The following is a 24,051-nucleotide window of genomic DNA, read 5'->3' on the forward strand; positions in this document are numbered from 1 at the left end:
TCACCAGCAGGTGAAAACCGGGTTCCTGGCTTTCACAGGCTCCAGCCTCTCCACAATAACCTTGCGTTGGTTGCCCTCCATCCCCTCCGCCGCAGCGTAACCCAAATCGCCGTCTTCAAGGTCGTGTTCATCGTATTCGTGACTCGGTCGCGCCCCGTACAGCTGCTGCGCGATGCTGCTGCTGTTGCGCCGTCCCGCCGCCGTCGCAAACGAGTACCGTCGCTGCTGTGACTGCTGCTGGCGGGCGGGAGAATACATGTTGAGCGCGCGGGATCCGTGATAGCTCTCGCGGTGTGCCTGGCCTGAAAACTTGGGTCGTTGCGCCGTCGGTTCCTTACCCAGGGGCGCGGACGACGCCAAGATACCGGAGCCGTTCATCGACATCTCGTCGGGAGACTGGGCGCCCTCGCCCGTCGGACTCATTGCTATCTCGAACCTACCCGGGTGAGGCATGTCGGCCGGCGGGCTGGCGAAGCCGAGCAGATCCTCGTCGGTGCGGTGTGCAGGTGCAGGTGCGTTGGACGCGTTGGCCTCGCCAATGTCCCCTTCGTCAATGGAACGGCGAAGCTCTGCCTCGTGACGCATCATCTCAGCAGAGGCCACCCGCATGGGCACGGCGACGGGCACGTCGACGAGGTCGTCCCAGACGCACACCTTGGCGCGGCGGGTGAGCTCCAGCGGACCGTGGTCCGGCGTCTTGAGCGTCTCGACGACATTCCACGCCTGCCCCTTCATGACGGCGATCTGCCGCGCGAACATCTTTTCCTGGAAATCGGGATCCAATTGGAACACCTTCCTCAGCGCCAATTGCGTCTGGCTCCACCAGTGCGTCGACGTCAGAAGTGGGAGGAAATGGTCCCGTGTCTTTTGCGAGAATGGCCGGCCAATGAGGTCGACCGGCAGAAAGAGCCATCCGAAGGGGAAGCTGCGCGTGAAGATCTCGTTAGCATGACGGCTTCTGCGCGGATTCACTTCCTCGCCCGGCAAAGCTGCCGTGAGAGGTGGAATCCAGAGGGGGAGTATACTACACACCTTCGCCATGCGTCTGGATGCTTCCAGGGCCAGGAGAGTGAGTTGTCAATGGCACCGATCGTAATCTTAGGGTCTTGCGTTCTGGGCGAGGGGCTCGACGCCTGCATGGGCTGCTGCGTCTTATAGGGGTACGAGGAGCGATTGGGCGATGGTCGCTGGCTCAGGTCGACCGGCCGTGGGCCTTCTTCCTCCGCGGACGGGGCCGTCTCCATGTGCATCTGAAGCGGCTCCGAGGCGATTGATACTTGTTGCGTGTTCCAGTCCACCTTGATCATCCAGTTGTCCAGACCTCGATCAGTGTTTCGCATGATGTAATCCAAAATGACGAGCTTCTCCAGCTCTTCCCGGAACGACTGTTTCAGCGTTTCGGTCCACACGAAGTTATCGGGCCCGAGAGGTAGTTCGTCCGGCCTGCTTTCGTCGTCGCTTTCAATGTCATCCAACGCAGCGCCGCTGCTGGGGCGGCAGTTGTCCGCCCACCTCCTCCTGCGCTTGCGGTGCGGATCATTCGCCCTGAAACCGGACCAGTACTGGTCTGGCCACGGGTGCTCTCGCAGGAACACGTTGGCGTCCTTGAAGCCTTTGAGGAACACCTGGAAGCTTCCCGGCTTCTCTGGAAGGGGCTTCTGTTTCCGGTAGTAGTTGCGACGGTCCCAGAACGGGTAGTGGAAAGACTTTGAGGAGAGCCATACAACGTCCGTGTACGGGACCATGTGCGTGCGAAGTTGACAGTCGAGGGTATACGCAGCTGCTTCGCTGACATATGAGAGGTTCGGAATGAGGCTGCACGTGTTAGCGTTTCCGTATCCAGCCAGAGTCAAGGCCAACTCACCATGCTCGCCCGAAGCAGCACGGGAACAGATTTCTGTGAATCCACTTGTTCCACTTGGGGTTGCCCGCTGCGTACGGCTCTTCGTCCTTTGGCTTGAACACCCCGACGACCTTGCCCTCGGTATTCCGAGCAAAGTAACTGCCTGAGCTACCCTGAGAGATCATGCGCGGGTGCGTGCCCTGGAGGATAGCTTGCTTCACGCTCCCGAGAATCTCCTCGAACTCGAACTTGGTCATGACATCTTGCACGACGGCCAGACCTTCCGGTGTGATGGGCCTGACGCCCTCGGGGGCCTGGAAGACGGAGTGGTGGATCTCGAGGCGCTCTTCCTCGCCGACCTTGCCGCGTTTGGTGCGCTTGAAGCGACTGGCGATTTCGTCGGCCCAGCGCTCGAGGCGGGCGTTGATGGCCTTGAGATCAACGCCGGAGTTGCTCCCGCCGCGGCGACGGTTTCTCGGCCTGGCAGAGGGGCCGGAGGTGGTTATGGATATGGGTTTCGGGGTCGTCATGCCCGAGCGGGGACGCGGCTGGGTGATGGGGGCAAAGCGAGGGGCGACCGGCGGCTGGAGGGAGGCGTAGGACTGGGTCAAGGGGTCGTCGTCTTCCGAGTCGGAGGAGAGCGCGTCGGCTTGAGCGAGGCGCTCATAGCCCGTCGTCGCGGGCCTAGAGCGAGGCATCGCGGGCAGTCGGTTGGCGGAAGGGCGAGGAAAGGGAGGCTATCGTCGCGAGAGGAGAATTCGTGAGGCTCGCTTACGGAGCAACCGCAGGGTTGTGGTGGATTTCGCAATCGAGGATGCTCGAACGTGGCAATTCAGCGTGTCACCGTTGCGATGCGAAAAGAACAGCGGCGAAAAGAGCGCGGAAACCTGGCCTGAGGACGGAAGAAGCCACACAAAGTCTATGGAAGGAAGGGAGGCGGATAAGAACTAGTAATACAGCAAAAAATGAAACAAACGTGGTGCCAACAACGAGAGCAGGCAGCAGGTCTGGCGGTGGAGCAGAGAAAGCACCAAAAGGACAAGTGGTTGTCGGGGACACACAAGGAGGCCGTCTCTCAGATGTCGCGTCGTGGTCGTGGTCGTGTCGTCGTCGGCGAGAAAGTGTGTCGTCAAGTTTCGGCGGACGGCGATGCTGTCATTGGGGTGCAGCCGGTGCTGCTGCCATCCTGGTGCAACGCAAAGCGCCGAGGTACCTTGTGAGGTACCTGAGTTTGGCTACAGGGCACTTGAGCTGTTCGTCAGGCGGGTTGGTAGCTCTGGATGCTACCTAAGTTACTTAGCTGCTAGGTAAGGTAGGTACGGTAGGTAAGGTGAGGTGCCCCAAGGTTCCAGGCACCTGCGGACCGCGTCTACCCGGCACCCGGCCTTCTCCCTGCCAAACCTGCACCTCGTGGCAGCATGGCCTGTAATGAGTGGCCAGTCTCTGAGGAGCTCTCGAGGCGCCTCGCGAAGACGCCAGATGTGCTTCTCATCAATTGTTGACTGGCTTGCTGGAAAGTAAGCTCCGTGAATCACAGCTGTCAAACCCACCGATCTTACCCGACCGGACCAAGTCATGAACGTTGCCAACCAACACATTCTCCCTGTCCGAGGCAGTCTCTGGACTTTTGGCATCAACGGACGTTTGTTAGTCGTATCGAAACGGCTCGCGTAGGACCGACGTTTGGTCGGTTGTTGGCAGAGGTCTTGGGTAGGTCGCCATTCGCTAAACGCTTTCCGGATCGGCCTGCACCGCGGCAGGCAGCCGGCGGCGGGAGCATCGGGCCAAACGCTTTGACTGAGATGGGTAATACCCAGGTAGGAAGATACGGGGGCCGCGGCGGGCGGGGCATTGGGTGCCACAATGTCTTGCTCGTCCCGATGTTACCGGCAAAGCTCGTGATACCTCAGGGAGGCTCACGTTGTGTATGGGCGATGAGATGGCCTCGACGACTTTGGGATGCGCGACCACAGGCAATGTCAACTTACTACTATCTAATATCAGCCATCCTCCGTCACGGACAGAACAGGCACAGCTCATCTAAGCTCTTCCCGTTCGGAGAGGCATCGAATAGAAAGTCACTGCCACGCCCCGGAATCCCCAAGCTCTCGGGTCGCAGATGGGCCCACTCACACCCAATGTCCGTCTCTTCCACCCGCGAATTGGTTCGATTCATCAGGCGACTGCGAAGACCTGTCAATGTCTTTCCGCACCATCACGCTGAAAACATTCCGTTTGCATCACCACGGCCAATCCTGTCACAGACTTGCATCGGAATCTGCAGGTCTTTCGTGCCAACGTCCAATTCCAGGCACGCAGCCTACCGCTTCCTTGCCGAGTGGCAGGTCCAGCATCATCGTTTGCGGTTCGGACGACTAAGAACCAGTCTACCCGGCTGATCTTCCCACCACCAAGCCTCCCGGCGTCTTGCAAGATCCCGATCAAGACCATCTCCTGCCACATCGGCCAATCCCTTCCGCGGGCCTCGTGCTCTGCTCCCCCTCATCTTTCTGGGCAGTCTCCAAATCTCTTTATATTCTGTTCGTCCGCTCCACCTTTCGCCCCCGTCTCCGTCCGGACAGTATTTTTGTCTACCAATAGGCAAATTATCAATACAGAGCTGCAAACCTTGGCATCAATCATACTATTCCCTGTACCGATAAGTCTTTCAGCATGGCTGCCCAATTAGAGACCGGAATCAGATTCCTGGACGTGACGTCGAGGCCTTTCTCGCCCGACCCAGATGCCCACCGCGGCCGCAAGAGGCACCGGAGCCTCACGAGGAGTGACATGCCGGCGACCCACTACGGCGGCACGGGCGAGTCGAGCACGTTTCGCGGCCGTCCCCGCCGTCGATCGACCTCCCCGATGGCGCTCTCCTCTCGGGCGTCCTCTCGAGGCCTGCTGAACCCTTCGGTCTCCCCGACGAGAAAGCGGCTGCTCCGGGTCGTCCTCCTAGACCGACGACGGAGCCAAAGCCCTTCCCGGTCCCGGTCGCCCAATCACCAACAGCCGCCGCCTCGGCGCCGTCAGAGGACCCGGAGCCGGAGCCGCACCCACACGAAGGATGCGCTTCAGCCCAAGGAGCAGCCCCCTCGGCTGTTCCAGGAGCTATTCAAGAAGTCGGGCAAGCCCGGCGAGGACTGATTACGTCGTCAATCACGAGACTGGAGACGAGCGATATGGAATCCGAAAAGATGGGAAACAGAAAAAAACGGCAGCACCACCGGTCGAGCATGCTGCTCACATGGCATTTTGCGGTGTGCGAAAAAAAAACATGAGCAACGAATTATCCCGCCGCTAGTCGGACGGGCCTGAGGGCGGCGACAGGGCTGGCAGCATTCTGGAGATGCTCGTGTCTCGGACAGCTCAGATAACGCAAGACAGGCACCCAGACTCCCGGAGTCACCATGTGACTCGGCGGAACCCGTGCAAGGAGGCAGTCCTCGTTTGCTGTGCTTTTGGCGAGTTGTCTCTGTCTCCTTGCTACCTGCCGGTGAGGTTACATGTAACTCTTAAGACCACGGGGAATAGAGTTACAGAGGCTCGGTGTGAAAATAGGCAGTCTCAAAACGAAGGGTGTGTGCAGCCTGGGGCCATCATTTAATGTCTTGGTCGGGCGGTCGTATCCAGCTCGGCCTGGAGAATGGTGGGTAAGACTCGGAAGATCGGGCAATGAGATGCAACTAGCAAGGGACGGACTGTTGAAGGTTGTTCGGAGGTGCAGATGTATCATTTACAGGCGATGCCCGGATGTGGGTTTCTCGGAGGGTGCAATGCATCCTGTGTCTGCAACTTTGTATCATTACGGCAACCCTGGGTTACACATTGATAGGAATTCAGGAGTTCAATCCAAGCTTTGGCAACAAGACAAAGAAGCCAGTGAGTGAGCGATACGAGTCGTCGGGGCCAGACAGCGAGGTGTGGAAAAAGTCGACGGGTCAAGTGACCCCTCAGACTTTCACACTTTCACAGGTTGCCTTGGACAAGCGGGTGCTAAGAGCGCATAGTGTCGTCTAGAGTGACACAGAGAGTGGGATGTTGGCTGGGCCGAGATGGATTGATGTGGGGCGCACAGACCAGGCTCCCTCTGAAAAGGATGGCCACGTGAGGAAGATGAACTTTCCAGATAGCTAATCGGAATCGGGAACCAGCCTGTCTCCACCGCAGATGCCCCGCTGCAAGAGGCGGAGGGAGTGACCTCAGCTGCAAGAAGGCTGCGCTGCTGCAGCCAACGCCGCACCGCATCCCATATGCCGCGCCTACCACCACCACCACCTCCACCACCACCTTTACCTCAGCACCCACCTCAGCCGCACCTCTCCGCGAGTACGCCAGCGCCCTTCCTGCCCTGGGTCTGCACTAGACCGGCGCTTGCCTTATTGTCATCACCATTTGATTTTTCCGTCCTTCGCGCCAGACCGGAGGAAGTTTTTCTTCCCCATCTCGCCCTTCCTTATCAAAGGCAGGGACACGGCGGCATGGAAGTCAGCGCACTTTGATCTGGTGTCGACTCGACTCGACGACGACTTTCGACCTCGTTCCCCCTTTGCGCCCCAATCACGACCTTTGGCTTTGCGCTCTCATCTCTTTACCCGAAGAGCGACGATAACGACTTCGAGAACGACTCACACCCCGGTTGTGACTCCCCGCCTGGATACCTTGTCGGTCTTGTATTCACCACAACACATTGAATCTACCACCAGCCTTGTGCCTGCCTCGCCCCGACTGACTGGCTGTGGTCGGCTGTTCCTTCCCATCTGTTCCCAGCAGCAGCATTTACTGGCTGGAAGTCTTGTGATTGCCAGGTTCAATCTCTCTTTTCCGAATCTTTCTCCATCTCAGCTACACACTCAGGACCTTAGTGCTTTCAACCCCGCCGCCAGAGTGATATAAAATACCTTCTACAAATCTCTCGTCTGTGATGATTGCAACAACTCCGTCCAGACTGCCTATAATACGAAGCCTACTGGTGTGAGGCCTCCAGAACCCACCGATCCTCGAGGCTTGGTACCTGTCTGGTGACAAGTCGTCGCCATGGCGTCTCCAAACAGACCAAACGGTGAGTCCCTGCCTCTTGCCTTCGACCACAGCACCTCCCCTCCTTCCTCTTCGATATCTCCCATAGCCTTCGACCTTCCCAGGCACACAGAGAGCGGGGTAATACTGACAAGATCTCCCCCTCCAGGCCGAGCCAGCTTGGCCACCAACCCCCAGCCGCAAACGTGGAACGCGCAAGCCTTGCTAGCCCCTCGTTCGTATGCGTCTTCGACCTCGACCGCGAGACGAAACTCCCCAAAACCACAAACTCTAGCGACACGAGCCGCCCCGATGAATCACAACGCAAACAACGCGATGGTGTTCCAATTCGCGAGTCCGAATGACACGCCCAGCGAATCTTTGACGCCCAGCATGGCTTCGGGCGCGTCGACACCCGTCCTCGACGGCGGCGCTTCGCCCTACGGAATGGGTAGCGTCATTGAGCGGATGAACCATGTTCAAGACCGCGCCGCAGCTCCCCAACCCAAGCGCAGAAAAGTCGACACCCCCGAGTCTGAGGCGGACAGCAACAAGAAGACCATGGCAGGTGGGGGCAGCGGCATGCTTGGCGCATATGTGAAGGAAAAGCAAGACGAGGGCAAGAAGGAAGGTCCACAGGCGTCCACACAGACCGTGGATTTGACAGGAGGTGACGACGACGTTGTCATGGTCGCGAACCCCGGTAACGAAGAGGTCTGCTACGGCATGTTGTCTGGTCACCTCGACTGCCATAGGGTACCATCCGCGAAGCCTGGAGCGCAGAGTATCTTTGGAGCGGACTACACGGCGCCGGTCAAGATCGTTCTGAAGAGAATCCTGGGTGAATCGACCAAGCGAATCCAGGCATACGATCATACTCGAGAGATTATCGGAAACGTGGACGCGGCCACTGCTACTGCGCTCGTCCCGTTGCTGGACTCCAACGTCAGTCTCAGGACCGACTGCAAGATCCCAGGGCGTCGGAAGCAGCCTGACGAGCAACCGGGCCAGCCCATATCGCGATCCTACCCTGTGGAGATGACGCTTTACGGCCAGTACAAGTTCGCCAAAGCCATCGGCAAGCACTTTCAGAGACACAACATTATCCTTCGTCACCCTAACAGAGTCGACAAGGGCATACGGTACGAGAACGTCCATGCAGAGGCCCCGAAGCCGGCGGCCGGAAACGCCCCTAGGTCCCTCTCGGGAGCACTTGCCCACTACAACCCCCAGACGTCCACCACCTACTACACGAACCCGACCCCGCGGACCGTGGAGGAGATCCGCTCAGACGTCATGGGCGTGTTTGATTCGATGGGTAACAGTGATGAGCTCCCAGAGCTTGATCCAGCCGCCGTCATCACCACTCCGCTGCTCAAGCACCAGAAGCAGGGACTGTATTTCATGACATCGAGAGAAAAGACATCGAGTGCCGAGGAGAGAACCAAGGGTACCATGTGGCAGTTACGCATTGGCCCCAACGGTCAAAAGTCTTACTACAACGTCATCACCGGTCATGCAGAGCGACAGCTTCCCAGTGATACCCACGGCGGTATCCTTGCCGACATGATGGGCCTGGGAAAGACCCTGAGTGTCCTCTCGCTCATCGCCAGCTCGCTTGACCAAGCCCGCGAATGGGCCAGCCGCGCTCCGGTCCAGCCTGAGATGCCACCGCAAAAGGCAGGAGGCAAAGCGACGGCGTCAAGCACCCTGCCGCTGACCAGCGTCACCACGAACACAAGAGCAACTCTGCTGGTCTGCCCCCTGAGCACAGTGACTAACTGGGAGGAGCAAATCAAGCAGCACATTGCGCCTGGCGAGCTGAGCTACTACATTTACCACGGCTCGAACAGGACCAGGGAGGCCGATAAGCTGGCAGACTACGACCTGGTCATCACCACCTACGGCTCCGTGTCGAGCGAATTGGGCGCACGCAGCAAGCGCAAGGGAGGCAAATACCCCTTGGAAGAAATTGGCTGGTTCCGTATCGTGCTCGACGAGGCTCACATGATTCGTGAGGTGGCGACTCTCCAGTTCAAAGCCATTGTCCGACTGCAGGCTGCACGCCGTTGGGCCGTCACCGGAACCCCCGTCCAGAACCGTCTTGAAGACTTGGCTGCGTTGCTCCAGTTTATCAGACTCAGACCCTTTGACGATCGGAACAAGTTCAACCGCTTCATCGTGGACCCGTTCAAGGCGTGTGACACGGAGATTGTGCCAAAGCTCCGCGTGCTGGTGGACAGCGTTACCCTCCGCCGGTTGAAGGACAAGATCAACCTGCCCCCGCGGAGCGACCACATTGTCAAGCTCGACTTCACGGCGGAGGAGCGCGAGATTTACGATCTGTTTGAAAAGAACGCCCAGGACCGAGTCAAGGTTCTCGCTGGAAACGGGGTGCAGCGTGCATTGGGAGGGCACACATACATCCACATTCTTCGTTCCATTTTGCGGCTCCGGCTCCTCTGTGCCCACGGCAAGGATCTTCTCAACGATGAAGATCTCGAGGCTCTTCAAGGAATGACTGCTGACATGGCTATTGACCTGGACAGCGACGATGAAGACCAGAAGCCCGGGCTGTCTGACCGCAAGGCGTATGAGATGTTTGAGCTCATGCAGGAAACGAACACAGATGTCTGCAGCTCCTGCTCCAAGAAGTTGGGCACCAATGACGACGCTAGCATCGAGTCGGAGGGACAAGAAGACATTCTCGGATACATGACGCCGTGCTTCCACATCATTTGTGGCTCCTGCATTAGAGGTGTCAAGGAGCAAGCCAAGCGATTGCTGCCAGCGGGCCAGGCCGTCGGACCCTGTCCCATCTGCTCCACGATCATCAAGCCTGCTTATGTGGATATTCGTCGCTCGCGAATCAAGGTTGAGCACGAAGGACCTGCCAAGGACAAGACGACGACGAACGGCCGCAAAGGCTTCGACAAGTATACTGGGCCGCACACCAAGACGAGGGCGCTCGTCGAAGACCTCCTCAAGTCGAGAGACGACAGCGACGCGAACCCGCATGAGCCACCTTACAAGTCCGTTGTCTTCTCAACGTGGACGTCCCACCTTGATCTGATTCAGCTGGCGCTCGACAAGCTGGAAATCAAATACGTACGTCTCGACGGCAGCATGTCTCGTGTCGCCCGTACGCAGGCGATGGACACTTTCAGGGAGGACGACTCCGTGCATGTCATCTTGGTCTCAATCACAGCAGGTGGCCTCGGACTCAACCTGACGGCCGGCAACAACGTCTATGTCATGGAGCCTCAATACAACCCGGCGGCTGAGGCTCAGGCTATCGACCGAGTCCATCGTCTTGGGCAGAAGCGACCGGTCCGCACGGTGCGATACATTATGCGCAACAGTTTCGAAGAGAAGATGCTGGAGTTGCAAGAAAAGAAGAACAAGCTCGCCAGTCTCAGCATGGACAGAAAAGACCGGGTGTTTGACAAGAGCGAGGCGGCTCGGCAACGGCTGCTGGACCTTAGAAGTCTCTTCAAATGAGTTACGACGACGCAGCAACGTCAAGGATCGAAACCACTAGTTCGAACTGCGCCGCGCGGGCATTGCAACCTGGTGTTTCGGAGTTTATGGAATTGAGGCAGCTCGGCGATCGGCCTCGACACACGACTTTTTCTTCTTTCAGTTGGTTGCCACTTGTGAAAGGACTCGTCCGTCCGTCATCAGGTGGCTGCATTGTTTGGTGTAGGGAGGGGGAGGCATTCTCAGTTTTCAGCGTCCAATGACGTGACGATACCACACCGCTTCATGTTATTTTATTTCCTTTTCGAGAGCGAAGGCGACGAGCATGCCATCTGTTGAGGGCGGGATCGGAGGCAGCCATGGTTTTCTCTTTTATGGTTCTAGAATTGCATTAGACCGGCTGAGGCGGTAACATCTCTCAGTCGAGGAGGTACATCTGCTTTGAAGGAGGGACACGCACACTGCATCACTCGATAGTTATGATGGCAAAAGTGCCTCCCTTGCAATTTACGTACATTAACCCATGTGTTTGCCTCATGTCCGAGGCATCGCAACGACTATGTGGCAACTTGAGAAGGCTCGAAGTGTGTCACGTACTGCTGGTCGTCAGTAGTGATGATGTTGATATCGAGCTTGGAGGAGGGGCGGGAAATGAGCCGCGGGGATGTGGTCTCCAGAGCGATCCCTGTCCAACGTGGTTGTTGATGACCACACCCTAGGCATATCAACATGCGGGTAGGTGGCTTTGAGAGGCGGGTCGTTTATCATGTGTACTGCGTACATTTTGCATGTGTTTCGATCTCATTTGAACGAGTGCTGTTTCCTCGGTGGCATCATATGCGCGTGTCTCTTATTGTGGAGTTTGTGTGTTGTAGTGTCCCCCCCATTTTTGTTGGGAAAGTCGTTGTGTTGCAGTGTTGTAGTCGCATAACTCATCTTTTTTAGTTTCCGCCGCCTGGGTAGCCCAAAGTGCGCAAAGCCAGCGGCCGAGCCGTTCGCCCGGCTCTCCGCCCCAACACCCGGCTTTTTTTCTGCTGATTCTTACCGTCAGGCTCCAGTCCCCGTCCCACGGTTGAAGGGCACCCTTGGCGCCAGCCCGAGACAAGCCTTATCGTGTGCCCTGGTCTTGCCGCGTGCGGATTGCGGGACGGGCTCAAGCGATCATCAGAGAGGTACAGTACCGCCGAGACGGATACAAACATGTGATTGCGGCTCTGGGCAGGGTGGTCGACGAGGTTGATGAGGCTGTCTGAACGACGCTTCTTGCTGACTTGCACAACGCCATTACTGACCCGTGAACATCAAGTCTACAATCGGTCTCGGGGACCGCGCTCTCGTGGTTGCCTGCGCTTTAATATGGTCGTGAATATGACAGAGTAACGGAACGATAAGTTGAATTGAAGTTTCTCGCATATTCATTCTCGCCATCTGATGGGCTTCCTGTTATCTATTCTAAGCCACAGCTTCAATTAACTGCAAGTGAACGCCTTCCGCGATGCCCGACCCCGCAAACGCCCTAATGATACCCATAATTGTGAGGTCGGCCGCTGCTGCCACCCATTGCTCAACCATAGCGGATGGAATGAGTGTCAAGGCGAAACACCAATAACGACGCAATGGTCGTTATGAGAGCAGCCCAAGCCTGTTGGCCCAGATCTGCTGTCTGAAGTGAAAGTTCGAAGCTCCCACATCACCGCCTCGTTAGTTCGAAACAACCCTCCCAAGTCATTAAATTTAACCATCCGTCATCTCGTTCATGCAGCGTCAGCGCTGGCAACAGGGGGCTGGACCTTGGTGACCTGGTCGCCGGCGCGAGTGATACGTTGACCGTTCGAGTCGGTAACATAAGTCATGTCCTTGTTCTCAAACTGAGCGCGCTTCCAGATCTCAACCTCGCAGCCACCACGCAGGACACCGACACGCATGGTGGAGAGCAGGTTGTGAGCGGCGTTGGAGTGGAGGTAGACACCGCCGTTGAAGGTGGCAGTGGCATCCTTGCCAATGGCGGAAGAGATGAGAGCCTTGCCACCGGGATGGTCCTTGATGAAGTCGGTAACGTCGTGGATGACGCCAGCGATAGCAACGAGTCCGCGTCCACCCTTGGCCTGAGCAACGAAGTCATCCCAGTCGATGACGGGCAGCTGCTCCAGGGGAACACCCCAGTCGAGCTTGGCGCGCTTTTGGTCGAGCTTCTTCTGCAGCTGCTGGACACGACCCTTCTCAATCTCGTTCTGACGGAACTGCTTCAGGTCGGAGGCGAGGCCGAGCTGCTTCCACATCCAGATACTCCACTTGGTGGGGTCGTACTGCCACCACTGGATAGCGTTGCGGTAGTCGGAGGGGAACTCGTGGTGGAAGTTGTGGTATCCCTCACCGAGAGTGACGAGGGCAGTGATGACGTGGTCACGCGGTGAGTTGCGGTCGTCGAAGGGCTGGTCGCCGAGCCAGTGGGCCAGGGAGTTGACGCAGAAGGTAGCCTGCTGGACGAAGAAGATACGGAGGATGCCACCGTAGATGTAGCCGCCCATCCAGTCACCCCAGCCGAGACCGCAGACGAGAGTAGGGAAAACGACACCCATGCCGATGACACACTTGATGAAGTGGATGTGCTGGAACATGACGACGGGGTCCTCGTTGAGATCGGATATGTCGGTACGGCCCATGCGCTTGGGGTCCTGCTTCATGACCATCCAGCCGATGTGGCTGTAGAGGAGACCCTTGCGAACGGAGTAGGGGTCCTTGTCGGTATCGGTATAGCGGTGGTGAGCACGGTGGCCGTGAGACCACCAACGGATGGAACCCTCAACGGCACCAGCACCGACGGCGGCGAGGTAGATTCTCAGGGGCAGGCTGGCCTTGTAGGAGCGGTGAGCCCACAAGCGGTGGTATCCAGCGGTAATTCCAAGACCGGTGTTGAAGTAGTAGATGACGGCGAAGGCGGCGGTCTTCCACTGGAGAGGGACCCAGTAGGAGTAGATGAGGCCGACCAGGGGAATGACCAGAATGAAGGTGGTGTTCAACCAGTTGACGTGCTGGTACCAGTTACCCCAGGTGATGGGCTGGGTAGAACTGTGTGAAAGTTAGCGAGTGGTAATTCAACCAGCTGTGGCCAGGACGCACATATGAGGCTTCTTGCTGTCGTAAGCCTTGGAGGCACGGGCGGGAACGTAGTCGCTGGTGCCATCAGGGAAGGCCGAAACCTCCTTGGGCTTCGCGGCCGAGGATGAAGTTGCCGCCGACATGTTGATGAGAGCCAACGGGCTTCACTGGGGAGGTCGTCGGATCTGTTCGGAAGTCGAGGGACTCCGGGGCTGTCTAAGCCGGAGACGATCGGTATGCCTTGTGGTCGAAGCAACGTCCACACAACAACAAGGTCGGTGTCCAAAAGCCAGGCGGGCGATGGACTTTGGGTGTGAGGGCAAGTCTGAAGACGAAGTTCAGAAAGAGAGGAAGAGGGGTTGAAGAGCCGGGAGTTATATAAAGGGATATCAGATAGTTGACCAGGCCCCAGCAAGGAGGAAAAAAGGTACGGAGTACGGAGGCCGGGGTACCTTTGGGCGAGTTGTCCGCCACCCACCAGGATCAAAAAATCCCAGCAAACGAGTTGAGTGGGAAGTGGAAGGGTGGGAGGGGTGGTGGGGATGGGGGGGGGGGGTGCGGGTGGGCGTTGGTGAATCAATCAGGTCAGGACCAGCAATCACAATCAGCCAAAAATGCAAAGACAAATGCACCGTGGGTCGTGGGGTTTGACTTGACTTGCTGGCGGGACTTGGACCTGGCCGGGATTTGCAAAGAAAATGGGCAGATGGGGAGGCACAGCGACGAAGAAGCTTCCCGTTGGACCACCTAGTTTCCCAGGTCCCGTCCCCGCCGCCGCACTTCACCGAAGAGTGACCCAGGCACCGTGCCTTGAGAGACGCGTGTGCGTGTATCCCGAGCAGCGGCCAGATGCTGATATGCCTGTCTACCTTCCCGGCGGGAACTGCTGGCAAAGTACATAGACAAACCGCGAGGCAAGAATGCAAGTGGCCAGTCGTGGTTGTGGTTGTATCTCGCACACCTGCCACCGCCGGAAAGGTACCAGCCGCGGCTTCCCTTGCAGATGTGCCAATTGGTGGTGTAGAGCGGATCGTAATAGGAAGTGACCTTCACCCATCTTACATCACAGTAGCTGCATTGCATGATAGCAGTTACCTAGCCCGTGTTAGCCATTGCCAAATCATCACCTTCTCTGCTTAAACCTCCACGTCGCTTGCCGGCGTTGCTCTGAATCCAGGAATCCCTCCCTTCCCTCCGCTGGCTGCTCCGTCGGTCCGTCTGTTACCTGTCACGGCCTCGACCTTAACCTCACGCCCATGCGTAGCGGCAGCAGCAAGTGCACAGCATGATCTGAGCAATCTTGGCCCATCTCTCTTAGGTAGTCTTCGTTGGGGGAAGGGACCACGACGGCCAGATTCAACTATTCAGATCCCCTCAGAGGAGGACCCTTATCCCCAAGGAGCCAACAAAAAGCGTTCAAATGTCATCAAACACGGCCATGACGGCTCGAAAACATGCCATCTCCGACTCGAGGCTTGGGGATCAGAAGCAAATTCGGGCTCTTCCTGAGCGCAGGATCTCTCCGCACAGCCGAGGATGAGACGATTGACGGCCCCAGATCAGGTCACACCTTGGCTGGCTTTTTTGGTGCCTTGTCGGGGGGAGGGGGGCTCTGGGGTTGCAGGCAAGTACACATTGTGCCTTTTCTGCGCCGTAGTGAGGGTGGGAGGTTGTCAATCTGCAATGAATAACTGGCAAGCACGCACGAGATGCGGTCCAAAGAAAAAAAAAAGAGGCCCCGGCTCCCAACAACTTCCCCAACGCTTTTCAATATGACGGGTCCTTGATTGGACGGGACGGGGGTTGACCCCTGCCATGTGGTCGCCGCTGGGGCGGGGCGGATGGGCGGCTGGAATCCACCTTACCTCATCGGGCAACGCCCATCCACACCCACACCACCCCAATCTGCATTCTTTCCACGACTCCCCCAGGGCTGAGGGCTGAAGAGAGAGCTTCCTGTGCTGGGAGAACTTCACAACTCACAGTGCCCGTTGGCATGGCTGGCCTGGCCCGGTTCTCCCTGCAAACACCGCATCGCATCGCAATTCTGTGATACACATCCCCAAATGCCGTCTCGTCCAAGTGGCGATATCTGAGACCGCCGCTTCTCACCAGCAACGCCTCGGTTCGACAGACGAGACAAGGCAAGCAGAGACGCCTCGAGCCTTGTCCTACAGTGACATCTCCCGTCTTGCCCTATGCAGTAGCTCTGTTCCTGCAGCTGCTTGCCTTTCTGACAGACACCACCATTCATTCTCTTCAACAATCTCTTACCGCTGCTCCATCGGACGAGAACTGGCCATCCTCATGTCCCTTCTTGGGGGCGGCAGGAAAAAGTCGGGATCGCGCCAAAAGTGACTGAGGCGACTCACCCAGTTGCAAGCTTCAAGCCGCTGTCTCAGACTGACCGATCAACCGACCTCTTGTCTAGGCCCCCGCCGCATCATGCGCAGAGACAGAACACACCGCGAGAATGGAGGCGACAACGAACCAACAGAGTAGTCTGAATCGGCGGTGGCGGTTCGTTTTGCTCTCCCTCAACATGTTCCCCACCAAAGCTCCATCGAGTGACAAAGGTCTCACGTTGCCTCCGAGCTCTGCTGTGGTAGGGCGCCTCCACTTGGGCAGGGAACCTGTCACTCTCTCCCTTATCGCCGCGACAACGGTCTCGTGGAACTCAACTACGCGGGTAATTTGGTTCGTTCTCACAAGAAGGCGGCGGCGTGAGCGTCCATCAATGACAGATGTATGCAATCCCTCCTTGACCTCGGCAGCCCCTCGATCGGCTGTCCTGTGACATTCACAACCGCCCCAAAGTCGGGCCCATTCCGTCATGAACTTCGCTTACGTTCGACGATCTTTTTTTACAGAAAAAAAGACGACGACCCAGATCCCACTCCGGCATCCCGGCCCATCCCCAACAGAAACAGGACCCTGCCCCGCAAACCTCCGCTCCAGAGCTGCAGGACACGGCAGGGATCACAGGTGTCGTTTGCCCGCCATCCCGAGGTTGCTTGCTCTTCTTCTCTCCATTGTGGATTTTCATCGCCCATCACTGGCCATCGCGATCCCCTTCTGCCCCCTTCATGGTGGTGGCTAACGATCGGTCACGTGGGGGATTAGATAACCATATTTCGAGACGAGACTCACGATCAACGATTCGCAGACGCAGAGGCCCTTCGCCCTGAGGGAGAGAAAAGGTTCGCCCTTCTGGAACCTTTCCATGCTAACCCGATATGGTAAGGCGCTCCCTCTAGGACTTGGCCGACGCCACACCCGACCCGCCCTGTCAATCCATCGCTCCTTTCATCCAAACGTTTTGCCGCGGGAGCTAGCCGCCTCCGAGTGAAAGCGCCCCAAGCTCCCAAGCTGGAAGCTTTCGCAGAGCTCTGAGGTGAGCTCTGACTGCTTGACTCGCCACCTCTCTAATATTGAAGTTTTCCGTCAGCTTGGGTCGCTCTGCTCGGCCGTTACATGGCACGATCCGGAGGACTGGTAGCAGCTGCGCGTGCTTGGACCGAGGGCTCAGTCTCATCCGTCCAGATCTCGGAGAATTTCTGGCAACCGCGAGTGCTTTGATAAAGGGCTCAGTCTCGTCTGATTTGCTCTACTCCTGTTCATGATCCGCATACCTCACGCAGGGACAAACTGTGGTCTGTTGCAAGGTTTCCGAAAGCCCGGGATACACTTTGACAAAGACCAAAAGGCAACCTCGGAGTTTCACTCTCGCCAATGCTGGCTTGTGGGAAAAGCCGGTCTGGTGCCACACAACCATCTATTACACATACATGGTCCTCAAGGATCTACACCGATGCTATGCTGGGGAAAATATGGTGCCGTCGCCAAAACAGGGGGAAAAAAAAAACCAAATACCTCCAGTGTCCGGAATACAAGTTGCCTCCTTCATGCAAAGTCGCCTGTAAATGCCAACCTCTTGCTGGTGTTACATGCTAACGTCTGTCGATATCGTCGTCATCGTCGCCGCTGTCGTGCTAATCATCGCCAAATGCCAAGTCTTCATCGTAGGACGCCTTCTCGCGCACCACTCGTTCGTCTCCGCCCGAATGCGCCCCTCCAACCCCCTTGAGCTCCGGGGCCTCGGCTTTGGTGATGCTTCCGGCAGATGTTCGTTCCGCTGAGACCGGCCGAGTTTCGACAGCGGCGGCAGAGCCCTTCTCGGTCTCCGGCCGCGCCTCCGAAAGAGCGAGTGGTGCAGCTTCCCCAGAAGGCGGGGTGGTGATCGGCTTAGTTGCCACGTCTACACGAGCAGCAACGTCTTTCTCTGCCCCCAAGACATGATCGTTCCTGTCCGTTTGGTCTTTGGGTTCTGTGGACCCCTTTTCTTCGGGCGCTGATTGCCCTGGTGCTACTTTCCCCCGCTGCTGCTGCTCTCTTTCCTTCATTTCGTTTTCGTCCTCGGTGCTGAACCTCTCGTCCTCCGTGTCGTTACCCGCGTCAGCGTCGTCCTTGATCGTCATGGGGCTCGCCACCGCCGTCCGTATGTCGACCGGGTCCGCAGGGGTGCGCGGGTCCGCCTGCTCCTGTCGGGACAGCACCTGAGCAAGCTCATCACGCACGAGCTTGGTGTCCTCCTGAACCGGCGTATGGTCGACCTCGACTTCGTCCAAGGGCGGCAGGGACATTGGCGTGAACTGCAGCTCCTCCAGCTTCTGCTGCATGGCTCTGCTCGTCTCTTCCAACGGCTCCGGGGTCGCGACAGAGTCCTTGCTGGTCGTCGGCGTAGCGCTCTTGGGCTCCTCAACCTCGTCGGCCCCGATGTCGCTGTATGAAGGCGCAATGTTCTTAGCACCAGCCCACCCGGCGTAGTGGCTCGGGAGAGGGCTCGGAGGGGATCGACCTCTGGTGTAGTAATAGGGGTCCTGGGAGAACCCTCCGTTCGGGCTTCCGTGCTGGGGCCCCATGTTGACGTATGCCCAGTCTTGGGATGGCTGCACGGTCCTGACCCTCCCCCGACTGTTGTAGCCGTCTACAAAGTACTCTTGCATGGAGTAGCCGTCATCGACCGAGATGGACGGAGGGGCCACGTCGTCCCCGTCCGTGGGCCCGGGGAAGAGAGACATGAGCGATGAGGCCTGCAGGCGCATCCGCGGGTCTTCGCTCAGGCAGATGTCCACAATTTGTCGGTACCACGCCGGGACGGTGTGCTCTTCTCCAAGCTGAAGAGGCCGTCCCTGGGCTTCGGGCTCGTCATCCTGTGCCGCCAAAGCCCACAGAACCATGCCGAGCTGGTACAGGTCAGACTTGACGCCAATGTACATCGAGATACGCTGGTTGCTCTCGATGAGCGGCGTTGCCTCTGGAGGTTCCCAGCCTACGGGACAGCCCCGCCTGTTGATGTCGATAATCTTCGCGTCGTCGTCGTAGTCGATGACAATGTTCGAGAGCGTAAAGTCGCCCTGGACGAAGCCGGACTCGTGGATATCAGCCAGCCCCTGCACGATCTGACGCGCCCACTTCTCACGGATAGGCCACGGCAGCCCGAGCTCCGACTCCTGTCGGTTGTCGTAGATGACGTCGATGAGAGCCCCGTGGACGGCATAGCTAATGAGCAAGCCTTTGACGTGCTCGTCGTCGTCGTCGACAACAACGCCGTAGAACCGGATGATGTTTCTCGAGTAGCGAAGCCGGTTGAGAGCGTTGATTTCGTAGAGGAACTCATCGATGGTGTCGGGGCCGGGGATTTCTTTTTTAATAAGCACCTCGCCGCCAACGCATACTTTGTACACAAAACCAGACATGTGCGAGTCAAACTCAATGTCTCTCTCTCTTATCCTTCGACAGCCCAGGTGTTGCACCTGGCGGACTGCGGGATACTGGATGATTTCCTGGAACTGGTTAGGGCAGGCTCAGACTGTCACAACTCCGTAAAACTTACATTGACGTCCTCCACGACGTGCACGTGAAGCCGGCCGTCGGTTGTCTGCAGCTTCAGATTGGTGACGGATTGGTAAAATTGAATATCCTGCAGGCTGTCCCTGATGGCTTCGTAAATCTTGGAGCTCTTGTCGCGCTGGGACTTGGTGTGCAGCAGATCCATCTCGAGAGAGTTGTCGGGCGCGTTGCGGTAGTCTAGAGAGATGGTCACCCGCCGCCAGAGGGTTGGCGTCTCTCGGTACGTGACGAAGAACTTTTCTCGCTTGGACTTGTCCCGGAAGTGCATGCTGAGGTTGAGGATCCAGGTCGTCTCAAGCTCGTCATGGATCATGGCCTCGTAGTGAGACTGGGATGTCGTGACGGAATGGGCGTCTGAATTGGACTGGAGGTCGTGGATATGGGACTCCTTCGGCACAGGCTCCCCAACGTGCGCTACCATCGGGGCCACCATCGGAGCTAGATTGTCTTCAGTCTTTTCCTCGATGGGACTGACCGGCGCCGATGGGGCTGACTGCACATCCAGCGGCGCATTTTCAAAGAGGTCTGGGGCGCTGGCCCGGGGGAATGAGTGAGTCTGCGACGCTGTGCGTGAAGGCTGTATGCGCCTGTCGACGGACAAGGCACGCCTCTCGGCGGGTGAGGGCTCGACGGGTGCGAGGTTATTCCTGCGCTCCGATTGCTGGCGTTTGAAGGTCTGCACTCGAGGAAGCCCGGGCACGACCTTTCTTGAACGGCGGCCTAGCTCAGCGTTTTGCGGGTCGTCGGAGTCGGGCTCCGGCTCGGTCTCGGGCCCTTTGGTCTGGGGCGGACCGGCGGGACCCGGAGCCCGGTTGTTTCGTCCGAACAACTTGCGAAGAAAGCTGGTACTTGGCGGCTGGCTCTGGCTCTGGCTCGTCGATGACGGCGGCGGCGGCTCTGAGGGGGCGCTCGTTTGCGCCATGGCGACTGACTGCAGTTGAGTGTCGATTTCAGAACTGTCGAGTTCTCAATGAGCTCGACAAGACGATGGTGTGAAGTGAGGCTCTGAGCGGTGTAGTTATGGGGGGGCAAGGTGTGTTAGGTAATTATGGATAGGCCCGCGAACCAGGTCCGGGACCTAGCTAGGCGGGTGACAAGGATGGGCCTTGGAAGGGAAAGACGGTCAACCACAGGCCTGGTCAAGCCTGGTTTGAGCCGGTCTTGGTGCCAGGTCGGAGCTAAATTGAGCTGGCAGCGGCTGGGGGGTGGCCGGGCGCGGGGAAGGCGAGACGAGAATGACGGCGGCCGTTGTGTTGTGGACGTCTACTTGCAACTCGAGAGTGGCGGATAGAATGCGGGTAGCCGCAGGCAAGATGGGACATCAGATGCTGTGACGGAGCAGGATGGACATGTGCAGCAAGGAAATGGTGAAGAAGTCGACCATGTTCAGGTGGTGTGAGAGGACGGAGGCGGGGGGACAGGACTCGCAGTGGCTTTTTGAGGGAGCGGGAAAGCAAGCTGGAGGCTATCGACGAATAATTGGTGCGGGCCGTGCTAGCTGCAATGTATGTGTTGTCATCCGGGGGGCAGCTTGACAAAGTTGAGTGGTGTTGTTCGGAGACGACTGAGAGGGCCGGATGAGCTCACTTTAGACAGACACGATAGTCAGGCAGGTCGAGGACTGCAGATTACGTCCGGGGCTGCATTGGCGAGAGACTGATTCGGCGAGAGAGGTGATTTGTCCAAGGCGGCACGTCGCGGGGCTATGTGGCACGGTACTTGGATCGAGCCCGGTCGGCCTGGGTTTCGGCCAGATGGGTTTTGGTTTGGGATAAGATGGATGGCAACCGACGACGTCGACGTCAATGTAGGCGATGGAGCTGTGAGCTGGTGTAGTAAGGCATGCGCAGCTGGGATTGATCGGGAGTTGGTGTTGGCGTTGGGTACTGCCGGGCTCGGCTGGATTGGACGAGGGTGGGAGCTTTTCGAGGGTGCAGCAATCGCAGCAGTAGCAGCAGCAGCAGCAGCAGCGAGCGGCAGGCTGGACGAGGCGAGCGTCGGTCTGATTTGTATGGAAAACAAGTGATGGCGACCGGGGTGATCCGAGAAGAGGGGGAGGGGCACCGTTGCCCTGGACGGCCGTGTCGTGGGGTTCAGGTCCAGGTCCAGGTCCAGGTCTGCGACTGGTTGACGGGGTTCAGGTGCAGCGAGCGTCTGGAGCAGTTTTCCTTTTTCTCGCGACGGGATATCCCAAGTGGTGCATATGGCATGCATGCATGCAGCAGGAGAGGCGCCCCGAGGTGAAGACGAAGAGGCAGACAGACGCGAGCTGGTGGTGGTGTTGGAGCTAACAACATGAAGGTCCAGTGTCCATATGGCCATGTCTTTGCTCGGTGCTTCGAGGGTGCTTCTTCGAGGGGCTGGGCAAGATGCCTGCCCCAGAATGAGGTAAGGTAAGGTAACCTGAAGAAGGTCTCCTCAAGTGAGGTCAGCTGGAGGTCACTGTCACTTCCGCCGTCACTGCAACCGCCGTTCATCTTTTTTTAATGGTGGGGCATTCCCAAGTGTGATGCGTTGTCCCTCGTCTTTTCCACCCGCTGCCTGGGCGTCTTCATTCTCTATCCCCGGAAAGGATGGCTTCATCACAGCAAACTACCCAGGCAGGTGTGCATCCGTTGACGAACGAAAAGTAGGCCTCACGCGGTGGAGTGGTATATCTGTCAGGTAAGGCAAGGTACGCTTCTCCTTTGGGCTGCAACTGCCAACGAGTCCTTTCTCTCTTCAGCATTCATTGGAGGAGAACCAGCAGCAGCAGGCCTTTTAGACGAGCTAAGCCCTCGAAGCGCTACTTTTCTCTCCCTCCCCCACCTTGGCTCGAGGCCGCCCACCATCACCACCACCACCCTTTTTAGACACCTCCATCTCTCCCTCTCTCTCCATCCATCTTTAGCGGCGTCCTACCCATGCACAACCTGGGCATTGGGTTCGTTGGGCTCTCATCTGAACCCTCCTTCAAACCTGCGAACCTCCACCTCGTCCATGCAAACCTTTCGATGCATTCCCGTGGTAATCAACCTCAGAAACAGCAATTGACCGCCCTTTGCTTTCCATAGTGGTCCACCCCGTCAGAATATGAACCGGCATGGGTGGCTGGACATCACGCCGATCGAGGTGCCAGCCAGCCGCTGGCCTTGGACATACCTGTCAACCGAACAGGGGAATGTCATAACGGATACCCCAAGCCCGGCTGCCCCCGTCGCATCCACCAATCGCGACTCCCTCGCTCAGGGACCAGAGATGCCTATCTGAGAGATCTGCTCCTGGGGGGGATCATCTTGTCCGATGGCGCACTCGTCGTCGCGGTGCTATTCTGCCATGCAACGGCGGCCAAACCCGAGTCCCGGACGCGGACGTCTGGCGACGAGAACGCGACGGGCTCGCCGGCTAGAAGCGCCGTCCGTCCCATTGCCGAAGCCACCTCGAGCCTAGTCAACACCACCTTGAACGACATGCGAAGAGAGTCTGACGGGGGATGCGTCTTTACTGGCTAAAGTCTACACATCCACCCGCGGCAAAAATCTCGTCGCTTACAGTGACCATTGCGCAATCTTACAGACAACGGGATGGATCTCTCTCCATCCGCCGGGGTGCAAAGTCTGCACGAGAAGCACAGCATAACAGGGACGAAATACCCACGTGCCTGCCGCCCTCATGCGGGAAGACCGTCTGCACGACCCAAAGTCTTCACTTGCGGTCGTGGAAGCCAACACATTGCCAATTAGCGCTCGAAAGGTTTGCCTTTCGCCCTCCACTGCCTGACGCTACGCCGTGGTCTTGGTGACACGGCAGCTAGCATCTGCATCACAGACGATGGGACGGCAACATGACACCGCATGCACAGACGAAACGAACTGGTCCGGCGTCATCCAGAATCACCATACTGCGCGAGGTTGGTACCGTCGGCTGCGACACGGCCTCTGGAGGCCTAGAATCCCAGCCCCGAACGGTGTTTGCTCACACCTACCCGTGTCCCCTGCTAGTCTGAAGCACGGCTCGCCGGCCTGGCTTCCAGTGCAGCCGGGCTGCTTCTGCTGAGGCCATCGGATGGAATATCTAATCGACCTGGAAGCGCAGTCCCGCCGTCAGCCCTGCCACTCGGTCAACGTTAGTGGTCGGATCCGAGAACCACTCTCGCGCGCTGCCTGCATCTTGGGCACCGATGCAGCCTAAATGGTGAGGCTGTCTGCTCGTTGACAGGCTGTCGTCCTGTACGCATGGCTTGCATCTGCATCATTCACCCAGACACCCGGTGGGCTCGGGGCTATTGACGTCGAGCTTGGTCAACAAGACGCAACCGTGCAGTCTCCGGCCGGTTGGGATCGTCGAATGCATGGACGCCGTTGCAAAAGTTTACCGTCCCTCTCTCTAACCACCTCTCTCTGTCTCTGGCTTTCGCTCAATTGCTGCTCCAAGCGCTGGGAGCAGGCATAGCCATGCTTCCATAAGCGCCCTCTCCAATTGCGAGCCTGGAGATCTCCCGCCTTCAACGTGCCAGATGTACCCGGCCATGGACAGCAGATTCACGATCGATGATCGATAGCGGGAACACTACGGATACGGCACAAAACAAGACGTGGTGTGTCGATGCCAGGGTCTTCCCGTCTGTCCCTTTGCCAGATCCCAGTCGACCCGAGTGTCTTCCCGCAAACCCCACCGATCCCGCGTGGGTGGGTTAGTCGTGCCGCCAGACCAGACCC

The 24,051-nt window shown here is 57.9% G+C and overlaps 5 protein-coding genes across 5 annotated transcripts; 2 read left to right on the plus strand and 3 right to left on the minus strand.

Annotated features, from left to right (window-relative positions):
* Positions 1-2,541, minus strand: lsb6 (Phosphatidylinositol 4-kinase lsb6; the record flags this gene model as incomplete). The annotated part of the gene is made up of 3 exons (XM_037320279.1): positions 1-925; positions 1,033-1,815; positions 1,865-2,541. The coding sequence occupies 3 exons, from the start codon at positions 2,539-2,541 to the stop codon at positions 1-3; spliced, it is 2,385 nt and encodes a 794-aa protein (XP_037181689.1).
* A 1,975-nt stretch (positions 2,542-4,516) lies between these two features.
* On the plus strand, positions 4,517-4,990 carry CGCA056_v005025 (uncharacterized protein; the record flags this gene model as incomplete). The annotated part of the gene is made up of 1 exon (XM_037320280.1): positions 4,517-4,990. One exon carries the CDS (start codon positions 4,517-4,519, stop codon positions 4,988-4,990), a length of 474 nt encoding a protein of 157 aa, XP_037181690.1.
* Positions 4,991-7,255: 2,265 nt separating this feature from the next.
* Positions 7,256-10,363, plus strand: CGCA056_v005026 (putative SWI/SNF-related matrix-associated actin-dependent regulator of chromatin subfamily A member 3-like 1; the record flags this gene model as incomplete). Its single annotated transcript, XM_037320281.1, has 1 exon — positions 7,256-10,363. The coding sequence occupies one exon, from the start codon at positions 7,256-7,258 to the stop codon at positions 10,361-10,363; it is 3,108 nt and encodes a 1,035-aa protein (XP_037181687.1).
* A 1,733-nt stretch (positions 10,364-12,096) lies between these two features.
* Positions 12,097-13,584, minus strand: OLE1 (Acyl-CoA desaturase; the record flags this gene model as incomplete). The annotated part of the gene is made up of 2 exons (XM_037320282.1): positions 12,097-13,411; positions 13,463-13,584. The coding sequence occupies 2 exons, from the start codon at positions 13,582-13,584 to the stop codon at positions 12,097-12,099; spliced, it is 1,437 nt and encodes a 478-aa protein (XP_037181688.1).
* A 3,849-nt stretch (positions 13,585-17,433) lies between these two features.
* On the minus strand, positions 17,434-20,276 carry RIPK1 (Receptor-interacting serine/threonine-protein kinase 1; the record flags this gene model as incomplete). The annotated part of the gene is made up of 2 exons (XM_037320283.1): positions 17,434-19,287; positions 19,338-20,276. 2 exons carry the CDS (start codon positions 20,274-20,276, stop codon positions 17,434-17,436), a joined length of 2,793 nt encoding a protein of 930 aa, XP_037181685.1.
* Between the last annotated feature and the right edge of the window lie 3,775 nt (positions 20,277-24,051).

The sequence above is a fragment of the Colletotrichum aenigma genome (genome assembly GCF_013390185.1).
Source record: "Colletotrichum aenigma strain Cg56 chromosome Unknown KSG_Cg56_contig03, whole genome shotgun sequence".
In the NCBI taxonomy this organism is placed as follows: domain Eukaryota; kingdom Fungi; phylum Ascomycota; class Sordariomycetes; order Glomerellales; family Glomerellaceae; genus Colletotrichum; species Colletotrichum aenigma.